Source organism: Vigna umbellata, chromosome 11, assembly GCF_029865625.1.
Source record: "Vigna umbellata cultivar VRB3 chromosome 11, Vumbellata_1.0, whole genome shotgun sequence".
NCBI lineage: Eukaryota > Viridiplantae > Streptophyta > Magnoliopsida > Fabales > Fabaceae > Vigna > Vigna umbellata.
In genome coordinates this window covers 6,341,581-6,369,547 of record NC_142175.1, presented here as the reverse complement: position 1 = coordinate 6,369,547, position 27,967 = coordinate 6,341,581, and the positions used below count along the sequence as shown (strand labels likewise).

The 27,967-nt window shown below is 38.1% G+C and overlaps 1 protein-coding gene and 1 pseudogene across 3 annotated transcripts; one reads left to right on the top strand and one right to left on the bottom strand.

Moving 5' to 3' along the window:
• Positions 1–1,055: 1,055 nt before the first annotated feature.
• Positions 1,056–14,633, bottom strand: LOC148190843 (protein ROOT PRIMORDIUM DEFECTIVE 1-like; annotated as a pseudogene).
• On the top strand, positions 14,374–20,459 carry LOC124824857 (aladin-like). Of its 3 annotated transcripts, none has more exons than XM_088102593.1 (15): positions 14,374–14,512; positions 14,813–14,935; positions 15,039–15,094; positions 15,199–15,372; positions 15,469–15,583; positions 15,913–16,012; positions 16,111–16,293; positions 16,420–16,475; positions 17,500–17,587; positions 17,672–17,747; positions 18,694–18,793; positions 19,314–19,365; positions 19,644–19,781; positions 19,899–19,986; positions 20,222–20,459. In XM_088102593.1, exons 2-15 carry the CDS (start codon positions 14,878–14,880, stop codon positions 20,282–20,284), a joined length of 1,347 nt encoding a protein of 448 aa, XP_087958719.1. In that variant the 5' UTR covers positions 14,374–14,512; positions 14,813–14,877; the 3' UTR covers positions 20,285–20,459. The 3 variants fall into 3 exon arrangements, with proteins under 3 accessions (XP_087958719.1, XP_087958718.1, XP_087958717.1); XM_088102592.1 differs by having other exon boundaries at positions 14,377–14,512; positions 14,808–14,935; XM_088102591.1 differs by lacking the exon at positions 14,374–14,512 and having other exon boundaries at positions 14,623–14,935.
• Positions 20,460–27,967: the final 7,508 nt, after the last annotated feature.

Here is a 27,967-nt window from a genome sequence, read left to right as displayed (position 1 = left end):
CATTTTTTTACTATTTATTTTTACTATTCATTTACTATTACAAAAATATTATTTTAATCACCAATTGCTAAATTCTTATCTCTGATGATTCAATTCTACGTGGAGGGTTTATCTCTGTCAAATTTTTTTTTTACTATTCACTTTTTACTATTCACAATTTACTATTCACTTTTTACTTTTTTTTTATAGTATCTGAATTACAAATATTTTAAGGATCTTACATCGGTGATTTTCTTCCATGCTATAATTTTTGTCCCAAGGCCCAACTTCATTTGGCCTCTTTAAAATTGTCCATTGATTTGTATCCGTTAGAATTTTCTGGTACTGACATTGTATTAGGGGTTCATTGGTTGACTCAAGTAAGCCCATTTGTGATGGACTACAATGGCCCTTTTATGAGATTCATGTGGGAAGGTAAAATGGTGGAATTAAAAGGACAAACAGACCCAACTCTGAACCCAATTTATGTTCACCAATTACAGAGACTACAACAAACAAATAGTGTTGAGGCTCTTTTCCAACTCACACTCGAGCCTACATGCTTACCATCCTTACACTCTTACTCTAAACGTAAGAAAAGAAACTAAAAGTAATTACGCTAGGAATAGTTTCTGTGCTTTTGGTCATTCTCAACATCTGAAGTCAATGCAAAATTATCTGATGAATTAATTAAGGAATTAATAGTTCAATAGATAATTTTAAAACTTGTTTTAAGGAATTAAACCAAGATACTCTCATGTGAATGCTTGAACAGAGAATATATGTTGTCTAGAATTTTACTATAATGTTAGTCAAAGACCAATTCTAGTGATCTTTTATCGCATTTTTCAATCTTAATTTTTTTTATGTTGTTAATTTCATGCTTAATTCCAAATTGAAATAACAGATGTTATCATCAGTAATTGATCTTGATAAATAATTTTAATTGAATAACGTAACTCAAATTCCCTTGGGAGAATGATACTCTTTTACTTATTCACTGTATTACTTGAAACGATTTGGTATACTTGCCAAAAAGTATCATCTTCCTTAGCCTCATCACCAATAAAAAAATTTCAGGTTTTCCTGCACCCTAACAGAACAAGATCCAACATATTCTTATGTGCCTCATGCACGTGATTTGATAATCAAACCCTTTTTGTGATATGCTTCCCAAAGAAAAATAGTTGGAGTTTTCCCTTTAGTTGATATGTAAAATATACCAGGATGCCTTAGAAGCAATTCATGCAACTTAACTTCAATACCTAAGTCTCTACGAAAATGAACTAATTGATCAACCTCAACAATTTTCTCCACAGTCAAGCTCAATAGCTCATGAAGAACAACCACATCCCTCTTCTCATATTGTTCAATCCCTCCACATGTCCTCACCCTACAACCTTCTCTCATTCATAAGGCTTGTTAGTTATTTTTCTGTGTTAATAAACAGTCCTACTTTGTAGGATTGATTGGGTCTAGTTAGTGGCTTAGTTTTTGCCTAAATTTTTGTCATGCAATTTTGTGGTTTCTGTTCTGTTATTGTTATTATGTTTTGAGAGTCCAGAGTCTGTAAGGCTTATAAAGCTATTTCATATGGTTGAATAAAGTATGTAATCTTTTCACTGATTCAGATTCAGTGTGTTATCTATGTTAATTCATTGAAACTTAACATTGGTATCAAAGCTCCGCAAGGGGTCTAATCTAGGGTGAGTAAAGAGAACATCCAGATCTAGAGTGCAACGCTGATACAGTGAGTGTAAAGTCATGACTACCTCAGAGAAATTTATCCAACCAATCATTTTAAGGTTTGTTGGACATTATGATTTTTGGTCCATGATTATGGAAAATTTTCTACGTAGCAAAGAACTATGGTAGCTCGTGGAAAATGAAATACCAACACTTGGTGCAACACCCACTAAGGCAGAGAGGAAGAGTGTCATTGAGGCACAACTAAAGGATCTGAAGGTGAAGAATTTTTTGTTTCAAGCTATTGATCGAGAAATTAGTGAAACAATGCTAGACAAAAGCACATCACAAACAATCTGGAGATCAATGCAACAAAAATATCAGGGAATGACAAGGGTCAAACGTGCTCAACTTCAAGCATTTCGACGTGAGTTTGAACTATTGACGATGAAGGATGGCGAGAAGATTGATAGTTACCTTGGGCAGACACTCATTGTTGTTAACAAAATGAAATCTAATGGTGAAGTAATGGATTCCAACAGAATGGTTAGCAGGGTACTTAGATCTTTAACCATAATCTTCAACTATGTAGTATGTTCTATCGAGGAGTCCAATGACTTGAACATTTGGATGTATTGCACACGTTCATATTCCAGATCAAAAGAGAAGCAAATTAAATGAAAAGAGTCACACATGTGTTCTCTTGGGCGTGAGTGATGAAGCAAATTGTATGTAGGGATGTAGGGATGTGGTCTTTGAAGAAGACAAAGGCTGGAGTTGGCACAAGGGTACAATTGAGAGTACACCTCCTGCTCTTGATATGGAGAGTTTAAACAAAGAAGGGAGTGACAATGATGATTCTACACCACAAATTATTGCACCTAGAGGTAACAATAATAATTCAGAACTGCCTGAATCAACTTCTGCTTTTGAATCCACTGATCCTCCAATTGAAGGGAGGGCACCAAGGACTCGACGCCAACCCTTGTAGATGACCGATTATGAAATCAATTTGTTTGCAGAAGAGGATAGCTTGCTAGCAATGTTGATGATCAATTCTAAGGATCCTGAAACCTTTGAGGAAACTAGTACAAGTCAAAAATGGAAGGGGGACATGGACACTAAGATGAAAGCAATTGAAAGAAATAACACATGGGATCTAGTTGACCCATCTGAAGGTGTGATACCCATAGGTGTGAAATGATTTTTCAAAACAAAGCACAATGAAAAATGACAGGTAGAAAAATATAAAGCCCGATTAGTAGCAAAATGATATACTAAAAAATATGGCATCAAGTATACAAAAGTATTTGCTCTTGTTGCTAGACTTGATACAATGAGAGTGCTGTTAGCTGTGGCTGCTCAAAATGTGTGGGAAGTTTGTCAGCTTGATGTAAAGAGTGCTTTGTTGCATAATGAAATTCAAGAAAAAATTTATGTTCATCAACCTGCTGGTTTTATCAAGAAAGACAAAGAGAGACAAGTATACAAGTTGAGGAAGACTCTATACGAACTTAAGCAGGCCCCACAAACCTGGTATAGTAAAATTGAAGCATATTTTGCCAAGGAAAGGTTTACACATTGCCCTAGTGAACACACCTTGTTCACGAAATAGGTTAAATGCAGTATTTTAATAGTTAGCTTATATGTGGATGATCTAATATTTATTGGAAATAACAAAGCTATATATGAAGAGTTTAAACACTCAATGCAATTGGAGTTTGACATGACAGATCTAGGAAAAATGACACACTTTTTGGGAATAAAAGTCATATAGAATGGAGCAGACATTTTTACCTGCCAAAGGCAATATGCACGTGATATCCAAACACGCTTTAATATGTTGGACAATAACTCAGTATGAAATCCCATGGTACCAGGAACCATTCTATATAAGGATGAGGCAAAAATTCCAATAGATGTTACACAGTTTAAACAGGCTGTTGGCAGCCTCATGTACTTGACAATCACATGACCATCTTTGATGTTTGGAGTCAGTTTACTCAATAGGTATATGACCAATCCCAAGGAATCGCACTAGGCAGCAACAAAACGAATTTTTAGGTATTTAAAAGGTATTATTGAACATGGTCTCTTCTATCAAAAGGGAAGGAATATGAGTTTCACTCCTATAGTGACAACAACCATGCAAGGGATTCAAATGATAGGAGAAGCACTAGTGGATCAGTGTTTATGATTGGAACTGTAGTTGTATCTCGGGCTTTAAAAAAACAGCTTGTGGTAAGTCTTTCTACCACTGAGATTGAATATATTATTGCAACATATTATGCATGTCAATGTATTTGGCACAAACAAATATTATAGCATCTAGGAATAGAAAGAAAGGAAACTATTTAAATTTTCTGTAATAATAATTCCACTATACAATTGTCCAAAAATCTTGTGTCATGGTAGGAGTAGACATATTGCAGTAAGGTTCCACTTTCTCAAAGATTTAGTTAATGATAAAGTTATCCGACCACTTTCTCAAAGATTTAATTAATGATCAAGTTATCCGACTGAATTACTGCAATACAAATGAGCAAGCAACTAATATTATAACAAAAGTGTTTGAAACTTGATCAATTTGAAAAACTTAGACATATACTTGGAATACTTGTTGTTAACAAAATAAGCTAAAGTTTAAGGAAGAGATTGTTAGTTATTTTAAAGTGTTAATAAACTGTCCTATATTATAGGATTGACTTGGTCTACTAGTTTTCGTCTAAATTTTTGTCAAGCAGTTTTGTTGTTTCTTCTTTCTGTTCTATTATTCTTATTCAGTATTGAGAGTTCAGCGAGACCTATAAAGCTATGGACCGCGATATTCCAACAACGCATATTTAACACTGTTTTGACAACGCCACGTGTCGTTGTTTGATTGGTTTGTTTTAAAAATAAAATTTTTTTAAAACCTACGAAACGGAAGTCCGTAACCCTTATTTTTACTGAAATTCCGAAAATAGCCCTTTCTCTGTTCCATTGGAAACGAAGGTGCGTTCTCTTGGAAGGTCGAAGGTCGCGTTTCGTGGCGCTTCACTTTGTTCTGTGTGCGTTCGTCTTCGAAGCTTCCATCTTCGCTGTCGTTGTCTCGCTCTCTCGCTCTATCATTTTTACTTTGTGTTAATCTCACTTATAATGACAAAAGTAGTGATTGAAAAATGAACGCAGCATTATAATAAGAATTTGAAAAGTACGAGACCATTTTCAGTAAAATTAATGGTAATTAATGGGAAGGAGTTGATCAAATTCTGAGTGGGGAGATGGGTGTTGGTCATTGATGTAAACGCAAGAAGTGTGGAGTGACCCATGAGTAGGGGGACGAAGTACTGCAAGGGATGAGTCAGAGTGTTGAAAAAATGGTCTGGTAATCGTTTACAGAATCCTGGTAAACGATTACCCAAGAGAAAATTGGATTTTGTACATAAAGTCCAACACAGGTAGTCAGCCAGGTGAACAGGGGTCACCATTGGAAAAAAATCTCAGTTTTAGGCAGTTCTGCACCTGTCTGAGGCTGGTCCAGGTGTTTCAGTGGTGGGAGAGGGTGGTTGGTGATGTGATGTGTGTCCAAGGAGTGTGGGGTGACCCCTCATCAGTTGGAGGAGCAACCTCTGCAAGGGATGAGTGAGGGTGTTGAAAAAAGGGTCTGGTAATCGTTTACAGCATCCCTGTAAACGATTACCCGAGACAAAAATAGATTTTGTACAGAAAGTCCAACACAGGTACTCAGTCAGGTGAACAGGGGTCACCATTGGAAAAAAAGGTGAGTTTTAGGCACTTCTGCACCTGTATGAGGCTGGTCCAGGTGTTTCAGTGGTGGGAGAGGGTGGTTGGTGATGTGATGTGAGTCCAAGGACTGTGGGGTGACCCCTCATCAGTTGGAGGAGCAAGCTCTGCAAGGGATTTGTTGACCAAAAAACCATACAAGTGAATTTAAGGGTCATTACTGGTTGGGAGGTTATGTTTGATGACCCCAAGAAGTGGGGAAGAAGTCATTCTTACTGAGGGGACCAAGTTGGACAAGTGCAGAGCTAATCTGCAGAAAAAACATTGTCGTAATCGTTTACAGTGACCTCGTAAACGATTACACGAGAGAAATCACTGTTTTGTACAGAAAGTTGAACTGAAGTAGTCAGTTGTAGTGTCCTGGGTGATCATTGGCAAAAACTGTTAATTTAAAGCACAAGTCCACTTGTATTTACTTGGTGTTGGTGTTTGACTGGTGGTAGAGGGTGGTAGGTGATGGGAGGTGACCCCAAGAAGTGGGAAAGAAGTCATTCTTACTGAAGGGACCAAGTTGGACAAGTGCAGACCCAATCTGCAGAAAAAACACTATGGTAATCGTTTACAGTATCTTTGTAATCGATTACAGTGTCAAAAAAGGTGTAAACTTGATTTCTAAGGCATAATTTGAAAGGTCTTTGAGTATAGATTCCAACAAAACAAGAATCAACTCATTTGGAGTTCGGTGGAGAAAGTTATGAGCAAAAGAACAAGCAAAGGTGAGAGTTGGCAAAAATATATGAAACGCTAACTTGAAAGAATAAACTGTACCAACTCAGATGTCCAAAAAATACAAATTAGTAGTCATTGGAAAGATTTTTGAGTCTAGTTTCTAATAAAAAAAGAATCACATCATTTGGAGGTCGGTGGGAAAAGTTATCAGTAAAATAGCCAGCAAAGGTCAAAGTTGACAGCATGTTATCTCACCCAAGTTGCTCATCTCATAGACATTGTTTTTTTCCTCCATCATGGGGTGCCAAAACATCACTTCCCACCACTGAAACACCAGGACCAGCATAAGAAAAGTGCAAAAGTGCTTAAAACTCACCTTTTTGGCCCATGGTGACCCCAGTTCACCTGACTGAGTACCTGTGTTGGACTTTCTGTACAAAATCCAGTTTTGTCCCGGGTAATCGTTTACAGTGTCCTTGTAATCGATTACAGTGTCAAAAAAGGTGTAAACTTGATTTCTAAGGCATAATTTGAAAGGTCTTTGAGTATAGATTCCAACAAAACAAGAATCAACTCATTTGGAGTTCGGTGGAGAAAGTTATGAGCAAAAGAACAAGCAAAGGTCAGAGTTGGCAAAAATATATGAAACGCTAACTTGAAAGAATAAACTGTACCAACTCAGATGTCCAAAAAATACAAATTAGTAGTCATTGGAAAGATTTTTGAGTCTAGTTTCTAATAAAAAAAGAATCACATCATTTGGAGGTCAGTGGGAAAAGTTATCAGTAAAATAGCCAGCAAAGGTCAAAGTTGACAGCATGTTATCTCACCCAAGTTGCTCATCTCATAGACATTGTTTTTTTCCTCCATCATGGGGTGCCAAAACATCACTTCCCACCACTGAAACACCAGGACCAGCATAAGAAAAGTGCAAAAGTGCTTAAAACTCACCTTTTTGGCCAATGGTGACCCCAGTTCACCTGACGAAGTACCTGTGTTGGACTTTCTGTACAAAATCCAGTTTTGTCTCGGGTAATCGTTTACAGGGATGCTGTAAACGATTACAGTGTCAAAAAAGGTGTAAACTTGATTTCTAAGGCATAATTTGAAAGGTCTTTGAGTATAGATTCCAACAAAACAAGAATCAACTCATTTGGAGTTCGGTGGAGAAAGTTATGAGCAAAAGAACAAGCAAAGGTGAGAGTTGGCAAAAATATATGAAACGCTAACTTGAAAGAATAAACTGTACCAACTCAGATGTCCAAAAAATACAAATTAGTAGTCATTGGAAAGATTTTTGAGTCTAGTTTCTAATAAAAAAAGAATCACATCATTTGGAGGTCGGTGGGAAAAGTTATCAGTAAAATAGCCAGCAAAGGTCAAAGTTGACAGCATGTTATCTCACCCAAGTTGCTCATCTCATAGACATTGTTTTTTTCCTCCATCATGGGGTGCCAAAACATCACTTCCCACCACTGAAACACCAGGACCAGCCTAAGAAAAGTGCAAAAGTGCTTAAAACTCACCTTTTTGGCCCATGGTGACCCCAGTTCACCTGACTGAGTACCTGGGTTGGACTTTCTGTACAAACTCCAGTTTTGTCCCGGGTAATCGTTTACAGTGTCCTTGTAATCGATTACAGTGTCAAAAAAGGTGTAAACTTGATTTCTAAGGCATAATTTGAAAGGTCTTTGAGTATAGATTCCAACAAAACAAGAATCAACTCATTTGGAGTTCGGTGGAGAAAGTTATGAGCAAAAGAACAAGCAAAGGTGAGAGTTGGCAAAAATATATGAAACGCTAACTTGAAAGAATAAACTGTACCAACTCAGATGTCCAAAAAATACAAATTAGTAGTCATTGGAAAGATTTTTGAGTCTAGTTTCTAATAAAAAAAGAATCACATCATTTGGAGGTCGGTGGGAAAAGTTATCAGTAAAATAGCCAGCAAAGGTCAAAGTTGACAGCATGTTATCTCACCCAAGTTGCTCATCTCATAGACATTGTTTTTTTCCTCCATCATGGGGTGCCAAAACATCACTTCCCACCACTGAAACACCAGTACCAGCATAAGAAAAGTGCAAAAGTGCTTAAAACTCACCTTTTTGGCCCATGGTGACCCCAGTTCACCTGACTGAGTACCTGTGTTGGACTTTCTGTACAAAATCCAGTTTTGTCCCGGGTAATCGTTTACAGTGTCCTTGTAATCGATTACAGTGTCAAAAAAGGTGTAAACTTGATTTCTAAGGCATAATTTGAAAGGTCTTTGAGTATAGATTCCAACAAAACAAGAATCAACTCATTTGGAGTTCGGTGGACAAAGTTATGAGCAAAAGAACAAGCAAAGGTCAGAGTTGGCAAAAATATATGAAACGCTAACTTGAAAGAATAAACTGTACCAACTCAGATGTCCAAAAAATACAAATTAGTAGTCATTGGAAAGATTTTTGAGTCTAGTTTCTAATAAAAAAAGAATCACATCATTTGGAGGTCAGTGGGAAAAGTTATCAGTAAAATAGCCAGCAAAGGTCAAAGTTGACAGCATGTTATCTCACCCAAGTTGCTCATCTCATAGACATTGTTTTTTTCCTCCATCATGGGGTGCCAAAACATCACTTCCCACCACTGAAACACCAGGACCAGCATAAGAAAAGTGCAAAAGTGCTTAAAACTCACCTTTTTGGCCAATGGTGACCCCAGTTCACCTGACGGAGTACCTGTGTTGGACTTTCTGTACAAAATCCAGTTTTGTCTCGGGTAATCGTTTACAGGGATGCTGTAAACGATTACAGTGTCAAAAAAGGTGTAAACTTGATTTCTAAGGCATAATTTGAAAGGTCTTTGAGTATAGATTCCAACAAAACAAGAATCAACTCATTTGGAGTTCGGTGGAGAAAGTTATGAGCAAAAGAACAAGCAAAGGTGAGAGTTGGCAAAAATATATGAAACGCTAACTTGAAAGAATAAACTGTACCAACTCAGATGTCCAAAAAATACAAATTAGTAGTCATTGGAAAGATTTTTGAGTCTAGTTTCTAATAAAAAAAGAATCACATCATTTGGAGGTCGGTGGGAAAAGTTATCAGTAAAATAGCCAGCAAAGGTCAAAGTTGACAGCATGTTATCTCACCCAAGTTGCTCATCTCATAGACATTGTTTTTTTCCTCCATCATGGGGTGCCAAAACATCACTTCCCACCACTGAAACACCAGGACCAGCCTAAGAAAAGTGCAAAAGTGCTTAAAACTCACCTTTTTGGCCCATGGTGACCCCAGTTCACCTGACTGAGTACCTGTGTTGGACTTTCTGTACAAAATCCAGTTTTGTCCCGGGTAATCGTTTACAGTGTCCTTGTAATCGATTACAGTGTCAAAAAAGGTGTAAACTTGATTTCTAAGGCATAATTTGAAAGGTCTTTGAGTATAGATTCCAACAAAACAAGAATAACCTCATTTGGAGTTCGGTGCAGAAAGTTATGAGCAAAAGAACAAGCAAAGGTGAGAGTTGGCAAAAATATATGAAACGCTAACTTGAAAGAATAAACTGTACCAACTCAGATGTCCAAAAAATACAAATTAGTAGTCATTGGAAAGATTTTTGAGTCTAGTTTCTAATAAAAAAAGAATCACATCATTTGGAGGTCGGTGGGAAAAGTTATCAGTAAAATAGCCAGCAAAGGTCAAAGTTGACAGCATGTTATCTCACCCAAGTTGCTCATCTCATAGACATTGTTTTTTTCCTCCATCATGGGGTGCCAAAACATCACTTCCCACCACTGAAACACCAGGACCAGCCTAAGAAAAGTGCAAAAGTGCTTAAAACTCACCTTTTTGGCCCATGGTGACCCCAGTTCACCTGACTGAGTACCTGTGTTGGACTTTCTGTACAAAATCCAGTTTTGTCCCGGGTAATCGTTTACAGTGTCCTTGTAATCGATTACAGTGTCAAAGAAGGTGTAAACTTGATTTCTAAGGCATAATTTGAAAGGTCTTTGAGTATAGATTCCAACAAAACAAGAATCAACTCATTTGGAGTTCGGTGGAGAAAGTTATGAGCAAAAGAACAAGCAAAGGTCAGAGTTGGCAAAAATATATGAAACGCTAACTTGAAAGAATAAACTGTACCAACTCAGATGTCCAAAAAATACAAATTAGTAGTCATTGGAAAGATTTTTGAGTCTAGTTTCTAATAAAAAAAGAATCACATCATTTGGAGGTCAGTGGGAAAAGTTATCAGTAAAATAGCCAGCAAAGGTCAAAGTTGACAGCATGTTATCTCACCCAAGTTGCTCATCTCATAGACGTTGTTTTTTTCCTCCATCATGGGGTGCCAAAACATCACTTCCCACCACTGAAACACCAGGACCAGCATAAGAAAAGTGCAAAAGTGCTTAAAACTCACCTTTTTGGCCAATGGTGACCCCAGTTCACCTGACGGAGTACCTGTGTTGGACTTTCTGTACAAAATCCAGTTTTGTCTCGGGTAATCGTTTACAGGGATGCTGTAAACGATTACAGTGTCAAAAAAGGTGTAAACTTGATTTCTAAGGCATAATTTGAAAGGTCTTTGAGTATAGATTCCAACAAAACAAGAATCAACTCATTTGGAGTTCGGTGGAGAAAGTTATGAGCAAAAGAACAAGCAAAGGTCAGAGTTGGCAAAAATATATGAAACGCTAACTTGAAAGAATAAACTGTACCAACTCAGATGTCCAAAAAATACAAATTAGTAGTCATTGGAAAGATTTTTGAGTCTAGTTTCTAATAAAAAAAGAATCACATCATTTGGAGGTCAGTGGGAAAAGTTATCAGTAAAATAGCCAGCAAAGGTCAAAGTTGACAGCATGTTATCTCACCCAAGTTGCTCATCTCATAGACATTGTTTTTTTCCTCCATCATGGGGTGCCAAAACATCACTTCCCACCACTGAAACACCAAGACCAGCATAAGAAAAGTGCAAAAGTGCTTAAAACTCACCTTTTTGGCCAATGGTGACCCCAGTTCACCTGACGGAGTACTTGTGTTGGACTTTCTGTACAAAATCCAGTTTTGTCTCGGGTAATCGTTTACAGGGATACTGTAAACGATTACAGTGTCAAAAAAGGTGTAAACTTGATTTCTAAGGCATAATTTGAAAGGTCTTTGAGTATAGATTCCAACAAAACAAGAATCAACTCATTTGGAGTTCGGTGGAGAAAGTTATGAGCAAAAGAACAAGCAAAGGTGAGAGTTGGCAAAAATATATGAAACGCTAACTTGAAAGAATAAACTGTACCAACTCAGATGTCCAAAAAATACAAATTAGTAGTCATTGGAAAGATTTTTGAGTCTAGTTTCTAATAAAAAAAGAATCACATCATTTGGAGGTCGGTGGGAAACGTTATCAGTAAAATAGCCAGCAAAGGTCAAAGTTGACAGCATGTTATCTCACCCAAGTTGCTCATCTCATAGACATTGTTTTTTTCCTCCATCATGGGGTGCCAAAACATCACTTCCCACCACTGAAACACCAGGACCAGCCTAAGAAAAGTGCAAAAGTGCTTAAAACTCACCTTTTTGGCCCATGGTGACCCCAGTTCACCTGACTGAGTACCTGTGTTGGACTTTCTGTACAAAATCCAGTTTTGTCCCGGGTAATCGTTTACAGTGTCCTTGTAATCGATTACAGTGTCAAAAAAGGTGTAAACTTGATTTCTAAGGCATAATTTGAAAGGTCTTTGAGTATAGATTCCAACAAAACAAGAATCAACTCATTTGGAGTTCGGTGGAGAAAGTTATGAGCAAAAGAACAAGCAAAGGTCAGAGTTGGCAAAAATATATGAAACGCTAACTTGAAAGAATAAACTGTACCAACTCAGATGTCCAAAAAATACAAATTAGTAGTCATTGGAAAGATTTTTGAGTCTAGTTTCTAATAAAAAAAGAATCACATCATTTGGAGGTCAGTGGGAAAAGTTATCAGTAAAATAGCCAGCAAAGGTCAAAGTTGACAACATGTTATCTCACCCAAGTTGCTCATGTCATAGACATTGTTTTTTTCCTCCATCATGGGGTGCCAAAACATCACTTCCCACCACTGAAACACCAGGACCAGCATAAGAAAAGTGCAAAAGTGCTTAAAACTCACCTTTTTGGCCAATGGTGACCCCAGTTCACCTGACGGAGTACCTGTGTTGGACTTTTTGTACAAAATCCAGTTTTGTCTCGGGTAATCGTTTACAGGGATGCTGTAAACGATTACAGTGTCAAAAAAGGTGTAAACTTGATTTCTAAGGCATAATTTGAAAGGTCTTTGAGTATAGATTCCAACAAAACAAGAATCAACTCATTTGGAGTTCGGTGGAGAAAGTTATGAGCAAAAGAACAAGCAAAGGTCAGAGTTGGCAAAAATATATGAAACGCTAACTTGAAAGAATAAACTGTACCAACTCAGATGTCCAAAAAATACAAATTAGTAGTCATTGGAAAGATTTTTGAGTCTAGTTTCTAATAAAAAAAGAATCACATCATTTGGAGGTCGGTGGGAAAAGTTATCAGTAAAATAGCCAGCAAAGGTCAAAGTTGACAGCATGTTATCTCACCCAAGTTGCTCATCTCATAGACATTGTTTTTTTCCTCCATCATGGGGTGCCAAAACATCACTTCCCACCATTGAAACACCAGGACCAGCATAAGAAAAGTGCAAAAGTGCTTAAAACTCACCTTTTTGGCCAATGGTGACCCCAGTTCACCTGACTGAGTACCTGTGTTGGACTTTCTGTACAAAATCCAGTTTTGTCTCGGGTAATCGTTTACAGGGATGCTGTAAACGATTACCAGACCCTTTTTTCAACACCCTCACTCATCCCTTGCAGAGGTTGCTCCTCCAACTGATGAGGGGTCACCCCACATTCCTTGGACACACATCACATCACCAACCACCCTCTCCCACCACTGAAACACCTGGACCAGCCTCAGACAGGTGCAGAACTGCCTAAAACTGAGCTTTTTTTCCAATGGTGACCCCTGTTCACCTGGCTGACTACCTGTGTGTTGGACTTTATGTACAAAATCCAATTTTCTCTCGGGTAATCGTTTACGAGATTCTGTAAACGATTACCAGACCATTTTTTCAACACTCTGACTCATCCCTTGCACTACTTCGTCCCCCTACTCATCACGGGTCACTCCACACTTCTTGCGTTTACATCAATGACCAACACCCATCTCCCCACTCAGAATTTGATCAACTCCTTCCCATTAATTACCATTAATTTTACTGAAAATGGTCTCGTACTTTTCAAATTCTTATTATAATGTTGCGTTCATTTTTCAATCACTACTTTTGTCATTATAAATGAGATTAACACAAAGTAAAAATGATAGAGCGAGAGAGCGAGACAACGACAGCGAAGATGGAAGCTTCGAAGAACGACAGAGCGAGAGAGCGAGACACAATATGGAAGGGTTGAACGAACTTCTTTCCCACCCGAAACCGCCCAAACCCAATTCTTTAAATTTTAACGAGAGAGCGAGAGAGCGAGAGAGCGACAAGGGTTGAACGAACGTCTTTCCCACCCTAAACCGCGAAACCCAATTCTTCAAATTTTAACCTCGAAATCCCAAACTACCCCTCGCCCCGTAACCCTTTCTGTGTTTTATTTTCAATTTATTTGGCCAATCAAGAGCTGACACGTGGCGTTGTTAAATCTGTGTCAAAATTTCGTTGTCCAAATAACATTTTCCTAAAGCTATTTCGTATGATTGAATATAAAGTATGCAATCTAAACTTAACAAGGGTTAGTGTATCAAAGCCCTGCCAATTCTTCAACCTCTCTCTAAACCCTTCTAATCTTAAACCCAGTTGAGAAACCAATGGGTATTGCAAACTTGGTCTCAAACTCACTCAACCACTTCTCTGTGTACTTTCTCACTCCATTGCTCAACTTCAGCCAATCCCAATTCTGCATCCCAGTCAACCAATTTCACACCCTCCAAACCAACCAATTTAAAATCCCCACTGAATTTCCCAAGAATGGAGTCTATGATATCCTCAGGGAGACCCAGTTACCTCCTGATCATTCTCAAAGCGTGCAAACGAAGAGTGCCATTCACAGAAATCATCAGCAACTTCTTCACTCTCTTCACAGCCTCCATCTCCTGCTGCCTCACCAGCATCCCTTCAAGCAAGATCAACTCTTCCATCTTTTTCGTGACCCTGCAGCACGTGTTCCTCCTGAAAGGGTGGACAAACACGTGGAACACGTGAGATATTTGTGGAGGAAGGAGCCCACAGGGACATTGAGTCCGAGGATGTTTCTCCAGCGGAAGATGAGGGCGAGGGAGACGAAGGGAGCGCGCTTGCATGTGGACATGAGGTGGTGGATTTCGAGGACATGGTAGAGTCTTTTGAGGTGAGTCATCATGAGTTTGTCGAAGTGGGGGTCGTACTCTGTCCTCCAAACGGGTTTGGGCCGAAACGGACGAAGAGGGTAAAGGGTGAGAGGAACCTGTGTCTAGAACTATGCCAGAAATTCATTGCATTGAACTCAGGTTTCGGTTCTGATGGAACCAATTACAGTATTTTTGTGCAGAGTGAAAGGAAAAATCAAAAGAGAAAAAAGACTAACAATATCATTAATAATAAAAATGAAGTTTTTAATACTTAATTGAAAATTAACACAATTATTTATTGTATATGATACTAAGTGAAGAAGAAAGCGGGAAAACAAGGTGAATCAAAGCTATAACCCTACTTTCTCTCTAACGGGAACCAAAAATGGCTTCCTTTCCTCCTCCGGGTTCACTCACTCTCTGCGAACTCAATCGTGACCTGAGTAACTCTCTCTCTCTCTCTCTCTCTCTCTCTCTCTCTCTCTCTAACTCTCACTCTCTCACTTCCTATTGCTTCGCTTCTCTAACTGAAATTTTTTTCTGCAGTCACAGTGGAAGCTCTGTCCGATGATCAAGCCAACCAAACCTACGGAAAAATCCTGGTCACTAATCGCATCATACACGTTTCCCAATTCCTTCGATTATCTTCTTCTCGATGTTGTTTCCGCATTTAATTCATTATCACCATTTCCTATTTCTATATTAGGGATCGGTGTTCAGTCCCGTTCCCTTTCACTCTCTGGAGAGCGAGGCTTCCGATCAGGAAGGAGCAACGACGACGGCGAACGCCGCTGGAGAAAACGTTCAGAGGAAAGGTCCGGTGGCACTCTTGCAAGGGCTCGTGAACACCTATCTCGGGCGCCTCTTTTACCCTAACGATGTATGCTGTGCTTGATTCGTCTCACTCTTTGCATTATGGTGTGATTTAACGTGGGTTCATAGTGTGGTGTTATTTGAATGTTAATTGTTGGGCCAGGTGCATTTGTTGCCGGAGGTTGATCTCCAAGGAGTAAGCTGGCACCCTAATAAGCATATAATTGCTTTCATTTCAGCCCCTACACAAGTTTTCGTTCGTGATTACCAAGAGTCTGGTACTTAACTTGTTATGATCACGAGACGTGTTATTAGTAGCTTGTTTAGGTCTTTTTTGGATAAAATTATCAGTAGAAGAAAATAAGAAGATAAAACAAGCACAGGTTATTCCTACAAGTTAAAATTAGCTAATTCACAAATTAAAATAAGCTTTTTGATAATCTATACCGTGGATCTTCAGTAATTTGACATGTGGGAGAAGCTTATTTCATTTTATCTTTTTTTTTTCTTCTATTAGTGATTAATGGAAAAGTTTATCCAAACAAGATCTTAGTTATTGTTATTTTTGTTTAGTAACTGCTGATTGATATTCTGACATTGTGAATAGAGGGGAAGGATCCGAGCATTTTGGCGAATGAGTCACAGAGAAACGTTAGGGTGCTGGATTGGAGGCCCAATGGTGGGAAAATGCTTGCTGTGGGTTGCAAGTGAGGTTTTGTCTCTGTGTGGTTGTTATGGTGAATGCAACGTCAATTGTTCTGGAGTATGCTTTTCTTGTTTACTGGAATTGGGTTTACTGTTGCAGGGGTGGAATTTGCATCTGGGCTGCTTCTTATCCTGGAAATGCTCCATCTGTTAGATCTGGTGCTGCTTCCTTTTTAGGAAGTTTGTCTAGAAGCTCGGAAAATCGGTATATTCTGGTTGATTTTCTTCGTAGTCCATACGATGAGCATGTTAGTGCTCTCACTTGGAGCCCGGATGGAAGATATCCTTATAAATTTTAAAAGTCCTTATTTTTGGGCTCTTTTATGTGTTTCCCAGTGCAAGACGATATGTATTTTTTTTTTTTAATTGTATGTACTCAACCATACTTTTCTTAACCTATGTTTACATACTTAGCATCTGGTTCATATGAAAGCTCCTCATTCACAGTGTGGGATTTTGCTCAAGGTATGATGAAGATCTTTGCTTCCTTAAGTGTCTTGCACTTTACTTTTAAACATTATTGCCATTCACTGATGTTACTAATATGCCCAATACCTTTAAAAATCATTCTGGATTTTTCTTTTTTATTTTTCTGCCTGAGTTGTTCTCCCTCAATTTTGGAGGGGATACTAAAAGTACCCTAAATTGCATATGTTTACAACCTAGACTGATAAACTGAACAAACACATTAACATACGGAAGATAGAATCTGATGGACCATAGACCAAGGTTGTTTAAATATGGAGGAATACACCCTTTTTAACTCTTAAATTTAATTTTCTAGCGTGAACTTAACTTTTCAGTGGATGTAATTTGATCTTACCAATTGATCAATGTTGTCCATGAAGATAGGCTCAATTGGTAGGATAAAATTACATCAACTCTAAAGGTCCTTAGTCCCATTCTTACCATTGATTACTGGTAATTTGTTCACAAGGTCATATGAAAGTTTAAGTGGCACTGTAAGCCCTATTGAGGCTTGTGGTGTGACTTGTCTTGGAATGACCTCCCTTCCCAACTTTTTTGTGCTAAAGAAGAATCAATCAAAGTTCTGTGTCCCTACTTATGTATGCTATGTTGATTCTGAATTCTTAGATTGATAGTTTCGAGCATGGTGGGTGAGGACTGTGTTTATATCTAGATTGGCATTTTGTTGTTCATCAGCAACGGTGATGATGACTATCTTATCTCACTAGCTGAGGTCCATTCTTATGTCAAATGGTGTTGTTGGGCTCAGTTAGAAATCAAAGTCTAAGATATATTAGTTACCATTAAATCTCTTTTAACAATTTCCTCTGTCATGAGTAATTTATGCCCAGGATATCAAAATGTTTTACGTTGGCTATCATAAAGGCATAAAACAACCCTTTACTTGAATTTTGGATTGGCTGAGACCACAACAATTTAGATTGTCATATAAAAAAATTTTAAGCTCTAGTGGTTGTCTCTAATTTCTGAATCTCTGGTTATTTTGATATTATATATATAGGTGTAGGGACACCCATTCGACGGGGATTGGGAGGCATATCAATGCTGAAGTGGTCACCTACTGGAGATTACTTCTTTGCCTCAAAATTGTAATGCAAAAGTGTCAAAGATGATTATTTATTCAACATGCACTGTTTATGATTCACACCCTCATCATTATTTTTCTCGTTTAGTGATGGAACCTTTTATCTTTGGGAGACAAACACGTGGACATCAGAACAATGGTCATCAACAAGTGGTTTTGTCAAGGTATATGAAATTTACATTCATATTTTGGTGCTCAAAGATGACTTTATAGCAAGTGGCATTTAGTCCTTAACAGTGCATTGATATGTTTGACAATATGTTGATAGTATAAATAGAATTATCTTCAATAGTATTCAGTGTAAAAATTGAGTTATGCTTAAATGTAAGAGCTATAACATACCTTTTTATTTTAGGGTGATGGGCAATGTTGCTTTCGTAATAAAAGATTAATTTATTATCAAGAAAGAATGTCCACGGTAGGATGATGGAATATCTTAGAAGAAACCATAGAAGAGATCAAGGATTATTTACGTGTTTAAGGAGCTGAATTAATATAGAGGCAAAAAGGAAAATCTTTATTGCTAATTGCAATCTAGCCCTTCTTTGGAGCAAAAAAGAATTGACATATTTTTCCCTGTTTTTGATAACTCCACAAATCAGAAATAACAGTGACTCCCTTCAATAAACCATCAGTAGAACACTGAAAAGAAGCGTAAACCTAATTTTATGCCAAAAGAAAGCTTAGGGCCATAGTCACACCCATAAAATTGGGAAAATTTGGCTCCAGCCAAACACTCTAAAAGACTAAATAACCTGCACACTGCACCTCGATTTTGCCCTCTGTTCTACCAGAACCTCTATAATGAGCCATCAAAACAGCTCCTTAATTACAAGTGAGATGAACATATAATAGACATGTTCCATCATTCATATTCTTGTAGAAGAAAAGCTGTGTATTTTACTTAATACGTACTATAATTACCCATACTTTACCTTCTGTTGAGACGAGGAGTTATTAGTGTTCATATATCTTGAGGGCAACAATATCTATGAAAAAAAAGATTCGGTGGTAGAACTTAGCATTTATGTACAATTCAGTTTTATTCTTGTGATAGCTATCAGATAATGCTCATTTATTTAGTTTCTACTTTCAATGACGTGTTATCAGGGAGCAACATGGGATCCAGATGGGCGCATGATACTTCTTGCATTTTCTGAATCGTCAACTTTGGGATCTGTTCACTTTGCATCAAAGCCTCCCTCATTAGGTATCTGACCATTTTTGTTTAAAGATATGTTAAGTTTATTGTTTTTGACTTTTTGTATCTTGGCTATATTAATACTGGACAAATGAAAGTGTGGCATTGAAATATAGGAACTAAATTGAAAAGGGAAAAGTCAGACAGGGAAATGGAATCTATTAAAGATATCTGGGATAAATGTGTTACAGTCTCTGACCTATAAAGTCTATTTATAGTGAGACACTGCCATAAAAAGGCTGACAACAAAGACCGTGACAAACAGTACCAATCTTTTCCCGTAATAAAATTTGTGAGTTGGATGGAAAAGGGAAAAGTGATTGATAGAAGCAATAGAAGCATGCAATCAAATTTTGAGCACTTACGACCCTGTGTTTTGAAGTCTTAGTCTTAACCTCAATTCATTTTTAATATTAATGTATGTGCTTGTTATAGCATTCCTGATGTACAATTTTTCAAATTAATTTGGTATTTGTTTTTTCTTTATGAAATGTCATATATTGATAATTTCTCATCCGTGACTTTCCAGATGCTCATCTGTTACCTGTTGATTTGCCGGAAATACTATCATTGACAGGAAGGTAAAGATGAATTTATGTTTTTGTGTTGAATAATTCCTTTATGTGCCCCTAAAGTCTCGTCATTATATTAAATTCCTTCTGAACCAGCTCTTAAGACTGTCTGTCACCTGGATGTCATGGCTCAAATTGTAGTGACAGTCTTTGCTTATAAAAGCAGGGTGGCATACATCTACCCTGCCCAAACCATATTTTGATAGCATGTGAATTATGTCATGTCATGTTTGGTTATCATGTTTGGTTTGTGGCCTTTGGTGGTTATCTTATATCATTTCATTCAGTCAGGGAATTGAAAAGATAGCATGGGATAATTCGGGGGAGCGATTGGCTATTTCTTTTAAAGGTGGAGATGACATGTACAGGGGACTGATAGCCATATATGATACAAGAAGGACACCTCTTATATCTACATCTTTAATGTGAGTTCATGGTTGAATTGAAAATGGTTCAATTACTGATCTCTGTTATTATTCATTAATTTAATGCTGGATTTTATGTCATTTGACATTGTTTTCCCTTCCAATTATGTGCTTTAGTGGATTTATAAGAGGGCCTGGAGACAGTCCGAAGCCAATCACGTTTTCATTTCACGGAAAATTTAAGCAGGGACCATTGCTTTCTGTGGTTAGTCTACGTTGAATTTAACTGTTGTTATTATTTCAATTTTCTTTTCAAGTATCTTTTCTATAGTAAGATAATCTGATATCATTATTTATTTTAGATGCTCTATCACATTTTTCCTTGGCCCTTAAAAATAGAAGAAAAAAATAAAGAAAATATGATCATTTGGAGTCTTCATATTGGGGTTTCAATGGGGTTTTATTGCACACATCTAAGTTCTGTGTTTGTTTTCCTACAGTGTTGGAGCAGTGGGTTTTGTTGCACTTACCCCCTCTTGTTTCGTTCCCATATGCTTCCATGACGAGGATTTCTGTGAGATTTTGTTGTTTGTACACGATTTGGAGAAATTCGAAGTTAATGTCATTAATTCAATTTTTTTTATTACTTGAGTTGTTTTACCTTCAAATTATAGGGATTGTAATTGGATTCTAACATCTATGAAAATTATCCATATTAGACGTGGTATTTATTCTTCATATGGCTTTGGGTCTGAGTGTAGTTAATGTATCTCCAAATTTTGATCGATGATTATTACCATCCAATTCCATCTATATTTGCAAATATATTATCTTTCACGAATGGGAATTTGTCGTGATACTGTATGTAAATTATTTTTAATGAAATAAAAGATTTCTTTAAGCAGTTATTTTTACTTTAAATCGTTTCTCTTTCTTTATTCATCTTATACAACTAATATTTTTAAACACTATTCACGCAGTTCTTAGGTGAAAATGGTGTTGTGTACCTTTCGAATATTGTTAAAGAAGCTGCTGTTGGTGATGTATTATCAGATTAAGAACATTAAGCACTAAACACTGGTCACGAGCTTTTCTATTACTGCTTACATTCACTGCAAACACTCCAACACATCTTTATCTCTTTAGTCCTATGTAAGAGAAAAAATAGAGAATGGAATAATCTAGAGCATAAGAATATAAGGAGAGAATACGTAATAATTTTTTTTATTGCTTCATCGCTTAACAAAATGTGTTATGTATAAGCACTACTCTTTATAATTAATATTTCTTCACATGGGTATAACGGTTTCCTCCTTTTTAGGTAAGGGTGACACGTCACTTAGTAACAAATAGAGAATGGAATAATCTAGAGCATAAGAATATAAGGAGAGAATACGTAATAATTTTTTTTATTGCTTCATCGCTTAACAAGATGTGTTATGTATAATCACTACTCTTTATAATTAATATTTCTTCACATGAGTATAACGGTTTCCTCCTTTTTAGGTAAGGGTGACACGTCATTTAGTAACAAAATCCCTAAGATAAATTGACTGACGGATAACCCTTTTAGGACCATTAATAGAAGCATTTAGAGCATTACTTGGGTTGTGTTTAACATCTTGTCAATATCGAATTTCGTCCGAATTGGTTTTTTGGCTTTACCGTAGACTGTTCTCCTTTGTTTTATTATTTACCCTTTTTTTATTTATTTTTATTTTTATTTTTATTTTATTATTTTCGTTTTTTTATTTCTATTTATTTATTTATTAATTTTCTTATTAGTTTATTTGTGTCTTTAGTTTTTGTTTTTTTAGTTTTTACCTTTTTAGTTTATTAAAAAAAGAAAAGAAAAGAATTAAGAAAAGGGGGCGTTTTTGTCTTTAGTGAAAAGCGTAAAAAAAAAAAAAACAGTGTGTGTGGGAAGGGGGGCAGGAAACCGTTTCTGCAGAGTGTGCGGGTGTGGTAGAGACGTTTTGGAGTCTACAAAATTGGCACATACACAATTTGGTATACGGAATTGCAGAGTGGCAGAAAAAGCACAGAAAAGCATAGAGAAAGGGGGATATGGGGGAGAGCTACGGGGGCCTTGATAGAAAAAAGAAGAAATCCATTGCTGGAGATTGGAGAGCAAAGAGAGGAGTGTGCAAGGGGTGGGAAGAGCAGAGGAAAAGCGAAAGCGAGTCCACAATAGAGGAAGGAGAGGGCTAATCGTTTCATTGAAGGTAAGTATCCCTAATTTATGTTATCCGCATTCGTTCATAGTCATACTGGTATGAATTTTCGATTATCCTGCTGTTTCATCCACTATTCCATTCATTTACATCCAATATTCATGCTCGCATCACCTTAATGCGAGTTGTGATCCCCCATTATACTGTCTTCCTTCGGTTGCTAGACCGAATAGGCTGTCATTCACGTAGGGCTCTTGCTCCAACTTCCACTTCGCATCTGCATCGCTAGCAAACAACCACCATCGTCATTATCATATTTCAGCCCCTAAAGCACCCAAGGTCACGAACAGAGAGCACTAAAACAGATTCCATTCCAGCCTCATCCTACCCTTAACCATCTTCACCCATTCCCCGACTCCAACCTTTGTCTCCCTCCCTCGCAAGCCTCCATCAACCCCTTTAATCCTTTACTCCTCTGGTCATCGTGTTCACACCCGTAACCACCTCCAACAAGCATAACCCAATCAACACACAAGGCAGAACAAATCCAGCATTCACCCCTCACATTCAGATGTACACAACACACACTCGTAATTTTCAATCCCGGTAAAACGTCAAATCAATCAATGCCAAATTAATCAGTAAATCAATAAAAAACGATAAAAATTAAGGGAAAGGTGGTGTTGCGGGGACGATTAGCAGTTGAGAAAATCTTCGAAGGGAGAGGGAGGAGAGTGACGCTGGTGGCGCCGGTGAGGAAGCGCGCTCCAGCTAGAGGCGACGGTGGCCGGCTCTGGCAGAGGCGGCGGCAGGCGGTGCCCGAGGTGGAAAAGCCTCAACCCTAGGCTAGTGCGAGAGAAGCGAGGGAGAGAAGGCAGTGGCGCCGCGGTCGACAGTGGGTCTGGTGGCGTGAGTTGTCGCCGGCGAGGCCAAGGCGCGTTCTGGTTGAGGCGACGGTTGCCGGCGCTGGCATAGGCGGCGGTGAGCCTGCGGAGAGAGTAAGAGACCTTGGGTCTCTGGAGAGTGTGCGAGTTGAGGGAGCGAGCTTACGGGAGAGTGTTGGATCTGAGTGGGTGAGGAATGGAAGGGAAGATGCCAAACCCCTAGGGGATTCTAGGTTAGAAACCACCCGGGTGGGCCAAGCCCAGAAATAAACGCACGTTATTAAGCCTTTTTCGAACGTTCGTCACCGGCCTCCATTTCTCAAACGTCCGTACGTTATCTCACCCAACGAGCGCTCGTCTTTCAGCCACATTTTTGAACGTTCGTTCCTTGCCCAACGAACGCTCGTCATCCAGCCATTTTTCCAACGTCCGTTCGGCCATGACTTGGACGGATCGTTTGGTGACCATCTCCCCCAACGAACGCTCGTTATTCCGCCTCCATTTCTCAAACGTCCGTACGTCATCTCACCCAACGAGCGCTCGTCTTTCAGCCACATTTTTGAACGTTCGTTCCTTGCCCAACGAACGCTCGTCATCCAGCCATTTTTCCAACGTCCGTTCGGCCACGTCTTGGACGGATCATTTGGTTACCATCTCCCCAACGAACGTTCGTCATTCATCCTCCTTTCCCAAACGTCCGTTCGTCATCTCCCAAACGAACGCTCGTCATTCAGCTCTTTTCCAACGTCCGTCCGGCCACTTCTTGGACGGATCATTTGGTTACCATATCCCCAAAGAGCGATCGTCATTCAGCCTCCTTTGCCAACGTCCGTTCGCCATCACCCCTAACGTACGCTCGTCATTCTGAATCCTTTACCAACGTCCGTTCGTTGGACCGTTCGGCACGCCCTTTCTCATTTGCCCCCCCCCCCCCCCCCCCGCCCCCCCATTTTTGCTTTATTTTTATTTACGTATTTGTTTTTTTATTTCATTTATTTTGTTTATCTTATTTGATTTGTTTTTTTATTTATTTTATTTTATTTTTTTATTTATATTATTGTGTTATTTTATTTTATTTTATTTTATTTTATTTTATCTATTTATTCTAGATATCTACTTATCCTAAAATATATGTTTAATAATACAATATTTATAGCCTAAATAAAAGAATTTACAGAAATACATTTAAAGGTTTAGGCACGTGTGTGATCACACGCATCGTCCTTGTGCTAAAACCTTTTCTTCTTCTCTTCTAAAAAAATACGAATATAAAAATATTTTAAAAGGTTTAGGCACATGTGTGATCGCACGCATCGTCCTTGTGCTAAAACCTTTTCTTCTTCTTTTCTCAAATAATAACAAAAATACATTAAAAGGTTTAGGCACATGTGTGATCGCACGCATCGTCCTTGTGCTAAAACCTTTTCTTCTTCTTTTCTCAAATAATAACAAAAATATATTAAAAGGTTTAGGCACATGTGTGATTGCACGCATCGTCCTTGTGCTAAAACCTTTTCTTCTTCTTTTCTCATATAATAATAAAATATTCTAAAGGTTTAGGCACATGTGTGATCGCACGCATCGTCCTTGTGCTAAAACCTTTTCTTCTTCTTTTCTCAAATAATAACAAAAATATTTTAAAAGGTTTAAGCACATGTGTGATCGTTCGCATCGTCCTTGTGCCAAAAACTTTTCTCCTTCTCACATAAAAGAAATACCAAAATATAAAACAATCACATTTTCAAACAACAAACAATTTCTCTGCCAGAACTACGTGATCCTTGATTCTCCATCAAGAGTGGAGATACGTAGGAGTAAGGCTAATCCTTGTCAGGTTTACTTCCCTAAAAATCCAAATTATTCATAATCATCTCCAAACAAATTTTCCCAAACAATTTTCTCAAGTAATTCTCCAAACAAATATTCTCAAACAGATTTTCAAAAAAAAAAAGGAACTACGTAACCCTGATTTCTCATTTTGAACGAGAATACGTAGGAGCAAGGTCAATCCTTGTCGGGCCCAAAAAATTAAAAAAATATATTTCGTTTCTTTAGAGTTTTATTTTAGGGGATAGTTAAACATTTTGAAAACCACATCATATTCGTGCATTTAGTTAAAGGTACTGCCTTAGGGCAGGCGTTGTACGGTGCTAACACCTTCCCTATACGTAACCGACTCCCGAACCCAGAATCTGGTTCTGGTAGACCATGTCTTATCCTTTTTATGGTTTTTCCGTAGTTTCCCAGAATAAACTATGGTGGCGACTCCAAACCTCTTTTCCAAAACCCGTTTCCTCTTTTTGGATCGTCGTCCCGTCGCGATTCCGGTTGCGACACATCTCGAATAGTACTTGTGCTTACCTTGTGCATAGTCAATAGGATTAGAGTACTGCAAAGGCCCAATGATTCTTTCATCTCCCTCCGGATGGAGAAGCATCTTGTCCTCAAGGTGGAATTGCTCTTCCATAACTCCCCATGGTTCCGCATCTTCTGGTGGAAGACCCCTCTATTGAACCAAGACTAAGTCAGAATTTGGCTTAGTTTTTAGAATAGCTATGGGTTCCAATATGGGTTGATTATCATTGAATTCCAAGGGAAGTTTTGAAGTTGTTGTCGGGGGATTTCTGTTGTGTGGTCTGAGAAAGCTGACGTGAAAGACATTGTGGATTTTGGCAATTGAAGGAAACTCTAATTTGTAAGCAACTTGCCCAATCCGTTCCAAGACCTGGAAGTGACCAAAATATCGTTTCTATAACTTGCCCTGGTAATGAACAACAACTGAAACTTGATGGTGAGGGCGAAGACAAACATAAACCCAATCTCCAGGTTGGAATTGGAGATCGCGACGGTTAGTGTCTGCCCATCCCTTAATATTTGCTTGTACCTTTTGGAGGTTGTTGTTGAGTTTATGGATGGTGCCAACTCTAGATTGCAATTCAAATTGAACAGTAGCGTTTGAAGTGTCAGAAGAAAGACTTTGGGGAATAGATGGTGGGGGATGGTCATACACGACTTCAAATGAGGTCATCTTGATAGAAGTGTTAATAGTGGTGTTTAAGCATTATTCGGCCTATGGAAGAAATTTGCCCCACAATGATGACCTGTGATGAGCGAAGCAGTGAAGATATTGTTGGACCTTGTTAACCACCTCAGTTTGGCCATCGGATTGAGGATGGTAAGCTGTGGACATCCGCAACTTGGTACCACTTAATCGGAAGAGCTCCTGCCAAAACTCGTTAAGAAACATAGGGTCCCGATAAAAATTAAGCTCTTGGGAAGGTTGTGCAATTTGCAGATCGTGTGCACGAATAGGTCTACCACTTTGGAGGCTGAGAAAGACTTAGGTAACATGCCAAAGTATGCAACCTTTGAAAACCTGTCGACAACAACCGATATTGTAGAATTGCCTTGGTATGGAGGAAGGCCCACAATGAAATCTAGGGATAAATCCTCCCAACATATGGTAGGTGGAGGAATTGGTTGAGGTAGTCTTGCAGGTTTTTGAGCTGGGATCTTATTTTGTTGATAGATTTCACATTGGGTGACAAATGTGTGGATGTCTTGACGCATTTTGTCCTAAAAGAAGTTAGCTGCTAACTTCCCAAAGGTGCGTGCTACGCTAGGGTGTCCTGTCAAAGGTATAGAATGATACTCATGTAAGAGAGTGGGGATGAAAGGGCATGATGGAGGAATCCAGATGCATTGTTTGAACAGGACCAACCCATTTGTCAAAGAATATAGAGGAAAGTTAACAGGATTTGTTGTGATTCGCTGCTTCAGTGAAAGGAACTCGACATTGGTGGATAAATACTGCTTTAGATCAAATATAAAATCCAATTGAGGAATGAATAAAATGAGAAGATAATACTCATGTTGTGACTAAAGCCTGGATAAAGCATATGTTGCTGAATTAGACTTCCCTAGGCGATATTGTATATCAAAGTCGTAGCCTAACAACTTGTAGAGGTAATGTTGTTGATCTGAAGTAAGATCCGTTTGGGAAAGCAACTCTTTAATTGATTTCTGATATGTTTGGATAATGAATCTTCGGCCAAGTAAGTATTGCCGCCACTTTTGTACAACTGAGGTAACTGCACAGAGTTCCCTAAGATAAGTGGATGAGTTTTGCAGCTTCTGGCAAAACTATTTACTGAAATATGCAATGGGATGTCCGTTTTGAGAGAGAACAACCCTCATGCCTGAACCGGAGGCATCAGTTTGAACTATGAACGTGTGATCAAAACGGGGCAGTGACAAAATAGGAGCATTCGTCAGTGCCTCTTTCAAATGTTGGAAGGCTTGTAAGGCATTATCTTGCCAAAAGAAATTGTCACTTTTAAGGAGGTCAGTGAGAGCACTAGCGATGGAGGCATAACCTTTGACAAAGCGACGATAGAATTCAGTCTATACTATGTTATGCTCTTAGTTACTCACCCTTCCTTTTGTGGTTGTGGTTCCACCTGCAATGATCGTACTTGTACGAGAGTAGATGACGTTGCAGATAAGACAGGACAGGAGTAGTGCGACGAGAAATATGGGATTAGTTGTTGGGAATTTTATTATGTTTAAAGTATTTTTATATTTCTGAATAATGGATTTTAATAATTATAAGTTTTGAATTTTATATTGTAATACGTTCAGACGTTTGATGTTTTGTTTGCTTCCACAATTTTATATAAACGTTATAAGTGACTACATTTAAATGAAAGAAAAAAAATTTGGCGTAAATTTTGGATTTTATTATTTTCAAGTGGCACTTCGTTAGGGGTGTTACAACTTACGAGTTTAATTCACTCCTTTTAAGAGATTGTTCTTTTACAAATTTTGAAAGGAAATGTTGTCTTCTTGATTGTCGATTGTTTAGCTAGGGTATGTCTTACTCATTCTTGTTCGTCTTGCACATGCAATGGTTGGAGGATGCAAAATGGTAGTGTGTGTTCTCATGGTGCCGGGGTTGAGGAGGTTGAGTGTAAAATCCATTTGCTATTGTGGGATGATGGTTGTGGTATGTGTCATTAATATAATTGTAATATCAATTATGTTGACAACTGCATGATGTGTTGTAAATGTTGAAGTTGTTTATGTAATGTTTTTTAATCAATGAGATAATTTTAGTACTTGTTAAAACATTGTGTTTGGAATTTGTTAAAGGTAAAAGGAAATTGGTGTATATCCAGTAGATATACAT